Source organism: Theropithecus gelada, unplaced genomic scaffold (genome assembly GCF_003255815.1).
Source record: "Theropithecus gelada isolate Dixy unplaced genomic scaffold, Tgel_1.0 HiC_scaffold_15987, whole genome shotgun sequence".
Lineage (NCBI taxonomy): Eukaryota > Metazoa > Chordata > Mammalia > Primates > Cercopithecidae > Theropithecus > Theropithecus gelada.
In genome coordinates this window covers 1,971,887-1,986,294 of record NW_020257754.1, presented here as the reverse complement: position 1 = coordinate 1,986,294, position 14,408 = coordinate 1,971,887, and the positions used below count along the sequence as shown (strand labels likewise).

At 36.2% G+C, this 14,408-nt stretch overlaps 1 protein-coding gene across 4 annotated transcripts in view; it reads left to right on the top strand.

The window, feature by feature from the left end:
* Nucleotides 1-10,911, top strand: part of LOC112617276 (pseudouridylate synthase 7 homolog-like protein) — a 31,012-nt gene extending 20,101 nt beyond the window's left edge. For all 4 annotated transcript variants that reach the window (XM_025374026.1, XM_025374023.1, XM_025374025.1 and 1 more), the window contains 4 exons: nt 185-266; nt 1,938-2,218; nt 7,746-7,799; nt 8,801-10,911. In XM_025374026.1, the coding sequence (XP_025229811.1) occupies nt 185-266; nt 1,938-2,218; nt 7,746-7,799; nt 8,801-9,133 (750 nt within the window). In that variant the 3' untranslated portion in view covers nt 9,134-10,911. The remainder of the gene's footprint in view (nt 1-184; nt 267-1,937; nt 2,219-7,745; nt 7,800-8,800) is intronic.
* The last annotated feature ends 3,497 nt before the right edge of the window (nt 10,912-14,408 follow it).

The window sequence follows — 14,408 nt, the reverse complement described above, 5'->3', positions numbered from 1 at the left end:
GAAGGCTTATTTCTACATTTAACATTGACTGTTTAATTTTTGAAACCCTAAAGGGAAAATTGCAGCATCAAGTATAATTATTAAATGCCTATTCTTTTAGGATGCTAGAGAATTTGCATCTTTTTTTTTAAGAAAGTAATTTGACATTTTTATTAACACATGTTTACTTGCTTGATTTTTCAAGATGAAAGCCATAAAATTGTTTCTTACACCAGAAGACTTGGATGATCCTGTAAATAGAGCAAAGAAGTATTTTCTTCAAACTGGTATTTAAGTTTCTTTATCCTGTACATAGCCATGCAGATACAGATACACACTATAAATGTTTTATCAGCAGGAGAACATTTATTGTAACATAAATGTGATAAGAAATCGATTATAGTATATTACATACTGAATACTTTTATTCCATGACTTAGGCACTCACTTCGTTTTTGGTCAGATTTGGAAGTTTTTTTTGTCTATGCTAACTCTTGTCTAGGGGTAGGGGCAATGGGAGAAATAGTTTCTTAGTTTTTCTTGGGTGAAATTCTCTGAAAAGAGAGGAGTTCCAAATTCTACTCTGGCATTGATGGCAATATAATGAATTGCAGCTCGGGGAGATACAAACATAAATAAATGAAAGTTCATTTATGATATTCCAAACTTTATGCATTTTCATTCTAGTTGCCAATTAGCCCTGTCAGTTTTTAAAACTTGAGGTCAATATGATGGAGTATATATAGAATGCTTGATGAAAACCAGTAAGGAAAAGTGGTTATGAATGTGGCTTGAGTCAGATTGCATGGGGTTAACTCTCAACTTTAATACTTCCCAACTGTATGATCTTGTGCAAGTGATTTGACGTTATTGTGTTAGTTTCCTTATCTGTAAATTATAGCAAATCACAGTACCTAAAAGAGTATTATGAGATTTAGATATGCCCTTGGAATAATGCCTCGGATGTGCTACATACAGATAAATATTACCTTTATTTAAATAATATTACTTATAATATTATAAATATTACCTTTATTTAAATAATAAAAACAGCAACCACACCATGTCAGATTCATTCAGATATCTGACCGACATACTGAATTTCACTTACATTGAAATAAAGGATGTCAGTTTTCAAATATTTATTATTTTTAATTATGTACATATTACATATGTGCAGCTATTCACAGGAAAGTAATATTTTTGTGCCACACCACAATGTGTAAACAGTGTGGGCACTTCTAACTCTTATGAGTAATTTAAGTAATACTAAGGAAAATTCAAAGTGACTTATTTGTATCTGTTATAGAGTCCCCGAGATGAAAATTTCCTTATGGTAATGATTCTTCAACATTCATATGCATAAGAAACACCTGGTACATTTATTTCAATGCCAATTCCAAGGCCATACCTGAATAAGCATCTTTTTGCTAGATTCCAGTCATCGGCATTTCAAAGTGCATCCTATTTTGTGAGGCATAATAGTGTGCCTGAAGGCTCCAGATCTCAACCCTTTCTTAGTAAAAAAAATTCTGTGTTTATGTCCAGAATAGCTCTTTAAAAAACTCTAGTCTCTGCTAGCTCAGCAATAGCAATTAAATTATTTAATCCTTGAGGGTTTGTTGTTGTTGTTGTCGTTGGTTTGATTTTGTTTCAACAGTCCTGTGAATAACTTCATTAGTTTATCTCTATTCTGAAGTAAGGGACTTTAGTAAGCTGTTATGAACGTTGGATTCTTGCGTTTTTCTTTTCTTTTTAATAACGGGAAAAGTGAAAGTAGGTACATATTATGCTTATTATTTTTTTAAGCTCTTCAAGTGTAGCTTGATTTAACCGAAAGCGTTAAATATCATCTTAATACCCATGTTCATTGCTTCAGTTTGAGATTAGAACAAAAGCCTTTGTAAATTGGTCTTTAAATAAAAGTGGCTAACTACCTGATTTACCCTTTATTTCAGAGGATGCTAAAGGCACGCTTTCCTTGATGCCTGAATTCAAAGTGCGGGAGAGAGCATTGTTGGAGGCATTGCATCGCTTTGGCATGACCGAGGAAGGTTGTATCCAGGCATGGTTCTCTTTACCCCATTCCATGCGCATATTCTATGTTCACGCATATACCAGCAAAATTTGGAATGAGGCAGTATCTTACAGACTTGCAACCTATGGAGCAAGAGTAGTGGAGGGTGATTTGGTCTGTTTGGATGAAGATATTGATGACGAGAATTTCCCAAATAGTAAAGTAAGTATCATTCCATCAGAGTTTTCCAAGAGTAGTTACTATACCAGAACATGAATTTTCAAAAGCCCTGATTATAGAAACACTTTAAACATACATGTAATTTATTTATCTGTTTGTACTTAAATTTACTCATCTCCTGCTTCAAGTCTGCTGTCAGTTTAGGCTTAGCACATGTTGGTAAATGGAAAGATAAAAATAGTGGTATGGAGTGAAAGATATAGGTAGTAAAGCTTCCTTTAAAAAACTCATTTTAAAAAGGATTACGCAAATAATGCACAAAACAGCCCATCAAAATAAAAATCAAGGCCAGGCGTGGTGGCTCATGCCTGTAATCCCATCACTTTGGGAGGCCGAGGTGGGCGGATCACGAGGTCAGGAGTTTGAGACCAGCCTGACCAACATGGTAAAGCCCTGTCTTTGCTAAAAATACAAAAATTAGCGAGGCATGGTAGCACACACCTGTAATCCCAGCTACTCAGGAGGCTAGGGCAGGAGAAACTCTTGAACCCCGGAGGTGGAGGTTGCAGTGAGCTGAGATTGTGCCACTGCACTCTAGCCTGGGTGACAGAATGAGACTCTGCCTAAAAATAAAAATAAAAACATTGCAGATGACTCTGCAATCCCTGCTAGTATCCTAATGTGATTCCTTCTGCTTCCTCCAGAGACTCAACCTCCGTTGTTATATGTCTTTCTAGACCTTTCTCTATGCTTTCACATAAATATCCATTGAAAATCTATTTTTATTATATTAGTTAACACTGAGAAAATAAAAGGTAGGATTTAGAGACTCAAAACTTAAAATATGGAGAGGAGAATGAATATGATTTTTATAATGGTATAGGGAACATGTAATGTGTATTTCTTTTATGGAAATGTGATTTTATCTAAATGTGATTCATAATTTCCTCTTAACAGTGCCTTAGAGACATTTATATTAGTGAAGTTATAATATAGTTTATATTTTAAAGCTTGGTTCTTCCATTTCCTCCTTGTCAAGTTTTTTTTTTTTTTTTTTGAGACGAAGTCTTGCTCTGTCACCTAGGCTGGAGTGCAGTGGCGAGATCTCGGTTCACTGCAAGCTCTGTCTCCCGGGTTCACGCCATCCTCCTGCCTCAGTCTCCCAAGTAGCTGGGACTTCAGGTGCCTGCTACCACGCCTGGCTAATTTTTTTGTATTTTTAGTAGAGACGGGGTTTCAACGTGTTAGCCAGGATGGTCTTGATCTCCGAACCTTGTGATCCCTCCGCCTCGGACTCCCAAAGTGCTGCGATTACAGGCGTTAGCCACTGTGCCTGGCTGTCCAGTTGTTTTTATCTCTGTGGGTTTGAACTAATGAAACTGGGTTCCATAAATCATGCAAGGAAGTTCATTTAATAGTACTGTAATACAAAAAGAACAAATTATTTTCTAACATTATCATGTCAGTCTCATAAATTTTAAAAATTAGTGAAAATTTGAATAACACTTTCATATGTAACCTAATAAAGTCATTGGATTTTAGAGAAGAAAAGGATTTTTAGAGACACTCTTTTTTAATTCCCATTTGAAGGGGTGGCCTGCCCCTCCACACCTGTGGGCGTTTCTCGTTAGGTGGAAGGAGAGACTTGAGAAAAGAAATGAGACACAGAGACAAAGTATAGGGAAAGAAAAAGTGGGCCCAGGGGACCGCTGCTCAGCATACAGAGGACCCGCGTGGCACCAGTCTCTGAGTTCCCTCAGTATTTATTGATCATTATCTTTACCATCTTAGAAAAGGGAAGTGGCAGGATAATAGGATTATAGTAGGGAGAAGGTCAGCAGTAAGACATATGAATAAAGATCTCTGTGACATGAATAAGTTTAAGGAAAAGTGCTGTGCCTTGATATGCATATGCAAACATCTCCATAAACCTGTTTAGTGCATAAAGAGCAGCATTGCCGCTAGCACGTCCCACCTTCAGCCCTAAGGCGGTTTTCTCCTTTCTCAGTAAATAGAACATACAATGGGGTTTTACACCAAGATGTTCCGTTGCCCAGGAATGGGCAGGAGACAGATGCTTTTCTCTATCTCAACTGTCAAGAGGCCTTCTTTCCTCTATTACTAATCGTCCTAAGCACAGACCCTTCATGGGTGTCAGGCTGGGGAATGATAAGGTCTTTCCCTTCCCACAAGGCCATATTTCAGACTATCACATGGGGAGAAACCTTGGACAATACCTAGCTTTCCTAGGCAGAGGTCCCTGCGACCTTCTGCAGTGTATGTGTCCCTGGGTACTTGAGGTTAAGAGAATGGTGATGACTTTTCACAAGCATACTGCCTTCAGGCACTTCTTTAACAAAGCACACCCTGCACAGCCCAAAATCCCTTAAACTTTGAGTCACCTCAGCACATGTCTCTTGCAAGGACAAGGTTGGGGGTAGGGTTACAGATTAACAGCATCTCAAATACAGAACAAAATGGAGTCTCTTATGTCTACTTCTTTCTATATAGACACAGTAACAGTCTGATCTCTCTTTCTTTTCCCCACACCATTTTATAGAATGAAAATTGGGTCCCAGATTGGAGAGGAGACATTCAGAGTCACACAGGTAGTGGAATTAAAAAGACCCAGCTGCCTAACTCCTAGCCCAGTTTGGTCTCTACTAGAAAAATCATGGAGTATAGAGAAGTAGTCTGTAGTGAGAACTAGAACATGGTCCAGTTTTTCAAACATAGAGGTAAAACAGACTCTGAACTCTACATAAAGGAAACATTATCTAAATTAATGTCAGAATTCTTGACGTATTAATTGAGGTTTTTTGGTTTTAAGTAATAGAAAGCCACCTCAAACCTACAGTAATTTAAAGAAACACGAGAATTTATTGGCCCTTGTAACTGAAAAAGCCCATGATTGATTCAGGCACAGCTGTATTTGGGACTTAAGTGTCCTAAACGATCGCCTTTTTTTTGATCATTCAGCTCTGCTTTTCTCTGTGTTAGATCCATTCCCAGTCTAGCTTACACCTTTGGTGGCAAGATGGTTATTAACCACTCTAGACTCATTTGTCACCACTCTAGACTTGTTTCTCTGCAGAAGAATGATTTTTCTTTCCCAACAGTGCCAACAAAAGCTGTGTAATTGAGTCTCAGTGGCTAGGAATGGCCTGGCCTGGATCATATGTACAGAACCAAACCAGAAAGTGTGAACTGCAGTATGTGATTGACTAAACCTGCATTCCTGGGACTCCTTCCTGGGACCCTAACCCACATCTGACACCTGGGAGAGGTCCCTTGGAAAACGAGAGTGCTACTACTTGAAAAGAGGGAGTAAAGATTGCATAAGCCAGAACATCAGCTGTCTGCTTCACTGTTTCATTAAATGGATGAATAGGCAAAAACTGCAATTACTTTTGCTCCAACCTAATAGGAAAGAAAGAAGAAAATGGTCACTAGGAGGCAGCATATGTTGCTAAGAATGGTAATTTAGTTGAGATACAGACTCAAACTCTGTGTGAAAAGAAACCTAGCAGCATTATAAGTTTTATTTTACCTCATGTGGGGGAGAAGAGATGTGCCAATGATCCCCTTTTGATAAATAACAAAAAATCGTTATCATTTCTTAACACCTCCCAGATAACGTATCCATTTAAATATTGGAAAGCACACTAACTAGTAAGTCATCCATTTCTAAATCAGATTTTTGGAAGTTAAAGATTACTTTCACAAGATACAGCAACAATTTTTGAAATGCATGAGTTTTATAAGACTTCTTCATTCAGAATAACATTTACAAGGATAGTTTTGTGACTGGCATTTTAGCTGCTTTCTTTTTGGAGCTGTAGGAGAAAACATTTTCTCATACATATTTTGCAGAATTTCCTTTTATGAGCAGCAAAAACAATGTTTCTATATATTTTAAAATCGATCACTTATTTTATTAGCACTGAGGAAAGAAAAGGCAGGACTTAGAGGCCCAAAATATAAAATATGAAAAGGAAAAAGAATACAATTCTTAATAAATGGTATATGGGGCATGTAATGTGCATCTGCAATGAAAAATTATAGAAAACTAATCTGATTCCTTCTTTTGATAGGATTACTAGACTAACAGGTGTAGCTACATTTCAAATCACTTGGTAACTTCTTTTTGTGTGTGTGTATGGGCAAGATGGAGAAATGTGAGTTAGACAATTAAAAACGTAGGTGAATTTGTAGTTGGGGAGCAGCCATACAAGGAAAACACGTTTGCTCATGAATTATTGGATATCAACCTGGAGGGAATTCTCTAAAGACAAAGCATGGTGTTTTATACCTTGACCATGTTTATTCAATGTTTTCATAAATTACTTAAATCACAGTATGTAGGTATACTTATGACTCTGTGAAAGAGAAAAGGCTAGAAATGATAATGCAAGAGAGATCATAATTCCATGTAGTATGTCTCTTGTAGTTTGATCAGATCACATCTGAAGCTTTCTATCTGTTTCTGAGTGCAGTAATTGAAAGAGGTTAGTTACCAATAAACAAAAAAAACCCCCAAATTATAAACAAAAAAGGTGTGACATTATTGATAAGATGAGGGAGAGTTGAGGGGAAAGCAGGTAGATTTAGAAGGGCTCTAGACACTGTACCGTGTGATGAATACATATGAGAATGCTGTGAAACCTTGTGGAGGGAGGATAGATGCCTTTCTGTTTGAGCTTTCATATATAAGAGAAAGCAAACTACTTATTCTGTGATATCCTAGAGCAACATTTCATAGAGTTAATCTATCATGCACCTTTTTTTCCTCTTGTATGTGGTAGTTGTTACCATTCTATGAAACAAATGCTGAGAAATACCACTTCTTTACATTTTTTTTTTTTTTTCAATTTTATTTTAAAGACAGAGTCTTGCTCTGTCACCCAGACTGGAGTGCAGTGGCACCATCGTGTTTCACTGCAGTCTTGAACTCCTGGGCTCAAGCGATCCTCCTGCCTGAGTCTCCTATGTAGCTGGCACTACAGGCATGTGCCACCACACCTGGCTAATTAAAAAAAATTTCTTTAAATAGAGACAGGCTCTCCCTATGTTTTCCATGCTGGTCTCAAACTCTTGGCCTCAAGCAATCCTCCCAAAGCACTGAATTGCAGATGTGAGCTACCACATCCAGCCAGAGAAACATCAGTTCTGTAGAGAGTATTATATTTTCGGGGGACAGAGATAAGTGGGGGTGGGCAGTGGGTTGATATTATAGAAGCGGGTTTTTGATTCAGCCTAACAAAGAAAAACTTTGTGATTTAGAAAAAGATTGCTGGTGATTGAGGTGAAAGTATTGCCTCAAAGTTTTCAGCAGTCCACCTTTCTCCATGTTATCCAACGTCAGTGATTAGTGGTTAAAGCAGGAAGAATCATTCTAATTTTTATGTATTCTACACCTCCAGAAACAAATTATGATAAGATCTTGTTTGGGTCTATGTATATTCAGCGTAGGAACTGATTTATATGTAATAGAGTTAGGGAAAATTGAAAGTGGAGGAAATTTGGAACATGTGGAAATCGTTCATATTTTCATGTTTTTTAAAACTAGGTTCACCTGGTAACTGAAGAGGAGGGATCAGCTAATATGTATGCAATACATCAGGTAAATTTGCTTAAAAATTAGTATCACTTAGACCTAAGTGTAGATGTTGTCCCCAAAAAGCAAAATGTTGACTAGTTCCCCTCCTCTTTTTTTTTAAACAACTTTTAAATTAAGGTATAATTTATATACAATTAAATTCACGTAGTTTATAATTGTCTAGGCTTTGATCAACATATTTTTGATAAATGTAGGACTGTGTGGCCGCCACAAACATCAGTCATAAAGAGCAGTTTCCTCCCCTCTCCAAATTTTCCTGTGCCCATTCCCATCCTTCACCCTGGGCAACCCCTGGTCGGTTTTCTGTCACTATGGTTTTGCCTTTGAAATAATGTCATATAAATGGAATACTACAGTATATGACCTTTTGTGTCTGGCATCTTTCACTTAGCATAGTGAATTTCAGATTCATTCATATTGTGTATATTTGAATTTTTTACCTTCTTCCTTTTCTTGACTACCTTTTGGTATTGTTCAAGAAAACTGTCTAGAAGACACCAGCAAAGGAAGAATACCCCACAAAATGCAATGTTTACTCACAAGCAGCTAAGAAAATAAATATTGAATGTGTTGCTATGTGTTTGCTTTCTTGTTTGGAAGAAATAAGAAAATTTAAGATTGCCCACCAAAATACTGGTAATGTGATTGAGCAGTAGAGGTTACTCTTCATGTTACAGACAGTACATGCTTTATTCTATAGAGATTAAGTCGATATCAGCTAATTAAGTGTACCTAAACTTCTTGAATAGTGAATTGTCTAATAATATCTGATTTGAGTTGGTTACCTTAGTTATTGTGAGTCCTTGATTTTAGTTAGCTATTTTCTTTGGCAGCATAAAAATATCATAGCATATTATTTAAAGTATGTTTTAGGCTGATTGTGATGTTTATATTCTGAGACTGTTTTTACAAATCCGGGTCCCAGTCATAAAAGTACGTTAAAAATATGATCATGTATCTTTTTGAAGGCTATTTTCATATTTTTTCCGTCTTTTGTTTCACAGGTGGTTCTTCCAATACTTGGATACAATATTCAGTATCCAAAGAACAAGGTAGGGCAGTGGTACCATGACATACTTAGCAGAGATGGACTACAGACATGTAGGTTTAAAGTACCTACTCTGAAACTGAATGTACCAGGATGCTATAGACAGATTTTGAAACATCCCCGTAATCTCTCATACCAACTAATGGAAGATCATGACATTGATGTCAAAATGAAAGGTTCCCACATTGATGAAACAGCTTTGTCTCTTTTGATCTCTTTTGATCTTGATGCTTCATGCTATGCTACCGTTTGTCTGAAGGAAATAATGAAGCATGACGTTTTAAACTGATACGCTTGGTATAACCGTATATGTGTCACTCTTTGAAGGAAAGGGAACTAAAATGTCTTAAGCACCTCCCATGTGTTAGGAGCTTCATAATTGTTATCTCTTTTAATTTTCACAGCATCCTGAGAAGTTAGGATTTGATACTATAATTTTATAGAGGACATGTAAGTGTCAGGGTCTAAATTTAAGGTCCATGTGACCCCAAAGCCGGGGTTTTTTTTTTCTATTATATGTTTCAGTGACCTTTATTCTGTGTCATAAAGTTACAATCTTTTGAAACCATTAGGAATATATATAATACTGCAAGAAAACATTTAAGAAAAAAAGTTGTGAATGTTCATATCCTCCAGCTCCTTGCTTAGAACCTTGGTGAAACTAGGTTGCAGTGAAGCAAATGTTGGAGAGAAACACAGATGAAGCATTTTGCTAATTATTATTGTCCTCCTTTCCTATTTTTGAAATTATTGATCAGAACAATATACAAGGGAACTATCATCCCTCTGTATGTGATAGGTACCCCAGAGTAGTTATTACCTCTTTGTGAGACATAATCTTTGATGAAGACTGAAATAAAATTTCTCATCCAATTTTTATATCTTGGCATATGCTGATCCTCTTGACCATTTGTAATTTTTTTTCATATTATCTAAAACAGGTGTTAGAGTCAGGCAGATTTATGCTTAGATTCTGGCTCTGACACTTACTGGTGACTTTGAGTATGTTGTTGATTTTTTTGTGTGTGGGTTACTGATAGAATCAAGACAATGCCAGCTTCATAAGTGACAAATAATAGGATTATCTCCACATTTTCTGTTGCTGGAGGAATAAAACATTGTGCCCATTTGAAAATTTTAATTTTTGTTGATTTAGCTATCCCACATTATAAATCATCCTTAACCATTTTATATCAGTTAAATACAGGGATAGGGTGGGGGAGGAATGACTGGCATGTAGGCATGTATTGATTTGGGAATATCTGAGCATTTCTTTCATTGTTGGTAAGATATCATGATGAAATTAAAACAGCAGTATGGAGCATTATATATCAGTAATGTGATACTTTATATACTTAAGCCAGTTTAACCATTTTGGGAAATGTTAGCATAAGGAAATAAAATCCAAAAGAAGGAAGAGAAGCTATATGCAATGCAAAATTTGCTTATTGCAATATTTTTATATACAAATAAAGACACTAAAAACAGTTTTCACAGTCCATCATTACATAACTAAAGTAAGTGAAATGATATGTATCAACTTGATGGTAAAATATGTAGTTATTTAAAAAAGCAATGAACAATTTAGTTTCATGAGAAAATGTTGTCCCCAAAAGTAGAACACATATATTGCAACTGCAGTAATTCTCTGAATTCATCTTTCACAAATAAGAGACATGTTAGCATAGTGATGAAAAACACAGATATTGGAGGCAAACTTACCCAGTTTGAACCCTGGCACTGCCACGTATAGCACTACAGCCTTGGGAAAGTTATTTAAACTCATGTGCTTCAGTTTCAACATCTGTAAAATGGGCATGTTAACATTGCCTACCTCATAGGCTTACTGTGAGAATTTTCTAAGTTAATATAAGTAAAGCAGCTTTAAAAAGTGCCTGGCATTTAGTTATTGTTAAATAAATGTCTGCAGATGCAAGTTTGGAAGAGAAAAACAAATAAATAAAAATGCCTTCCTGTTAAGATGATGGGGTATTTGGATTTTTTTTAATACTAAAAAGTTTTTTTTGTTATATGTTTTGGCAATAAATAATTCTCAACACACAAAAATTGGATATTGTAGTAGCATTGATTTTCTTTGGATTACTGCCATCATTTTAATATTATATTGAGAATGAAGTGATGCTCTATTAAGTAGTAAAAAAATTTAGAAAAAATGTTTTATTTTATATGATAAATTATGTCCTATAAATGCAATCATAAAATGAGTTATATACATTATTAAATCCTAGTTTTTAAAAGTTTTGAACAGCAGTCAGAAAATGTGAAAGCATGGAAATGCATCATTGATACTACTTTCTTTGCCTGCAGATGGCACTATAATTTTAGACTTATTTATTTATTTAGTAAATATTTCAGCTGTGATAAAGGATCACTAAGTTTATTTCATCACCATAAAATGTATTGAGATATCTTTCATATGGAATATTATTTTATATGCCAATAAGACTTGCCATGTTAAATTTTTTTTTGTTTAAGGACTTTTATTATTAATAGTATGCTTTGGACCAGCTGATCACTAGTCACTTAGGTTTTTGCAGTTTTACTGGGGCATTTCAGACCTTCATAGGCATGATCTTTGGATTAGGTTTTTTTTTTCTTCACATCATTATTAGGAGATAATTTATTTGTAAAGTGTCATGTTAAACTGCAAATATGTCCTTTAAGCATCACTATTAAACATGCCAAAGGAGAAGCCATATCTTCAAAATACCCACTTAACCTACCCAAACATCTCAAACCCACCTTTTGCTGACCTTCTATAACCCCATTTCCAAAGTTTTGCTTCATTTTTATTGTTTCTTCCAACTTTTATTTTAGGTTTGGGGGTACATATGCAGGTTTGTTACATGGGTAAATTGCATTTTGTGGGGGTTCAGCATACAAATTATTTCATCACCCAGATAATGAGTGTAATACCTGATACATTGTTTTTCTATCCTCATCTTTCTCCCACCATCCACCCTCAAGTAGGCCCTGGTGCCTGTTGTTCCCTTCTTAGAGTCCACGTGTACTCAAAGTTCAGCTCCCACTTAGAAGTAGGAACATTTGGTATTTGGTTTTCTGTTCCTGCGTTAATTTGCTTAGAATAGTGGCCTCCAGCTACATCCATGTTGCTGTAAAGACATAATTTTGTTCTTTTGTATGACTGTGTAGTATTGTCTGATATATATGTACTATATTTTCTTTATCTAGTCCACTGTTGATGGGCATCTAGGTTGGTTCCATGTCTTTGCTATTGTCAGTATTGCTGTAATGAACATATGTGTGCATGGACTTTATGGTAAAGCAATTTATATTCCTTTGGGTATATAACCAATAATGGAATTGCTGGGTCAAATGGTATTTCTGCTTTAAGTTCTTTGATAAATCTTCTAACTGCTTTACACAGAGGCTGAACTAATTTATATGCCCACCAGCAGTGTATAGCATTCCCTTTTCTCTGCAGCCTCCCCAACATCTGTTATTTTTTGACTTTTTAATAACAGCCATTCTGACTGGTGTGAGATGGTATCTCCTTGTGGTTTTGATTTGCATTCCCCTAATGATTAGTGATGTTCAGCATTTTTTCATATGCTTTTGGCCCATGGATATCTTCTTTTGAGAAGTATCTGTTCATGTCCTTTCTTCTTTTTTTAATGGGCTATTTTTTGCTTGTTAAGTTCTTTATAGATTCTGGATATCAGACCTTTGTTCATGCATACTTTGAAAATATTCTCTCCCATTCTGTAGACTGTCAGTTTACTCTGTTGGTAGTTTCTTTGGCTGTGCAGAAGCTATGTAGTTTGATTAGGTCCCACTTGTCAATTTTTTTTTTTTTTTGATGGAGTTTCCTTCTGTCACCCAGGTTGGAGTGCAGTTGCTCATTGCAACCTCTGCCTCGCAGGTTCAAGCCTTTCTCCTGCCCCAGACTCTTGAGTAGCTGGGGTTACAGGTGGCCGCCACCATACCTGGTTAATTTTTGTATTTTTATTAGAGACGGGGTTTCACCATGTTGACCAGGTTGGTCTCAAACTCTTGACCTCACGTGATCTACCCACCTCGGCCTCCCAAAGTGCTAGGATTACAGACTTGAGCCAGCATGTCACTTGTCAATTATTGGCTTTGTTCCAATTGCTTTTGGAGTCTTTGTAATGATATCTTTGTTAGGTCTTATGTCCAGAATGGTATTTCCTAGGTTTTCTTCTAGGGTTTTTATAGTTTTAGGTTTTACATTTGAGTTGTTAATCCATCTTGAGTTGATTTTTGTATATGGTAAAAGGAAGGGGTCCAGTTTCAATCCTCAGGATGTGGTTAACCAGTTATCCCAGCACCATTTATTAAATAGGGAGTCCTTTCCCCATTGCTTGTTATTGTTGACTTTAACAAAAACCAGGTAGCTGTAGGTGTGTGGCTTTATTTCTGGGTTCTCCAACCTGATCCATTGGTCTATGTGTCTGTTTTTGTACCAGTACCATGCTATTTTGGTTACCATAGCCTTGTAGAATAGTTTGACATCAGGTAGTGTGATGCCTCCAGCTTTGTTATTTTTGAATTAGTTTTAATTGCCAAGGTTGTTTGAGCTAGCAGTAGTGCCTGGGAGTCGGTTAGGTGACACAAATTGAGGTCTTTTTATTAATATTAAGATTAAAACACCTTGATTTTTTTGTGAGTTGTAAAAAACTGAAAGTCATGTAACTTTTGATTTAACTAACATTTTCTGAGTATCTATTATGTCAGTATCTCACATTTTAATCCATATTCCCACCCTGTGTGGAGGTATTATCTTCACTTATTTTGCAGATTGGAAACATACCTGAATAGTTTACTAACCTAATCAAGGTCAAACAAAATAGTGTGTGGGGTGAGCGCGATTATACTTCCTAAATCAGTACTGTTTTCATCTACCTAACATTTGCCTTCTGAGAACAAGTTTTTGGATAATAACTTCCATTTAGGCTGGGCGTGGTGGCTCACGCCTGTAAGGCCAAGATGAGTGGATCACAAGGTCAGGAGTTCAAGACCATCCTGGCCAAGATGCTGAAACCCTGTCTCTACTAAAAATACAAAAATTAGCTAGGCTACTTGGGAGGCTGAGGCTGGAGAATTGCTTGAACCTGGGAGGCGGAGGTTACAGTGAACCGAGATTGCCCAGCCTGGGTGACAGAGCAAGACTCCATCTCATAAAAAAACAAACTAAAAATTAAAATATAACTTCCATTTCTACCAACTTGATATTACTTGCCATTGATTTAATAGGCATATTGGGCCATGTCTTGGCAGAGACAAGATACCTTTTGAGATTCTGAGACCAAAATATAAAGTAAAAGGGATCCCTTCAGGAAATCCCCAAATCATTTTGGAGTTTTCCCAAAATATTTTGGGATTTGTATCGTAATAATATGTAAAATCATTGTAGATCATAGGAGGTGTTTTAGATGGTACCTGGCACAAATATCATTGAAAAAGCATAGTGAGAAACTTGTTCTTTCGCAATTCATTTTCAGTCTTTGCATCAATCATTCTGTTTAAGGAAGGAGAAAGCTGCTTGATACTATTTACATATA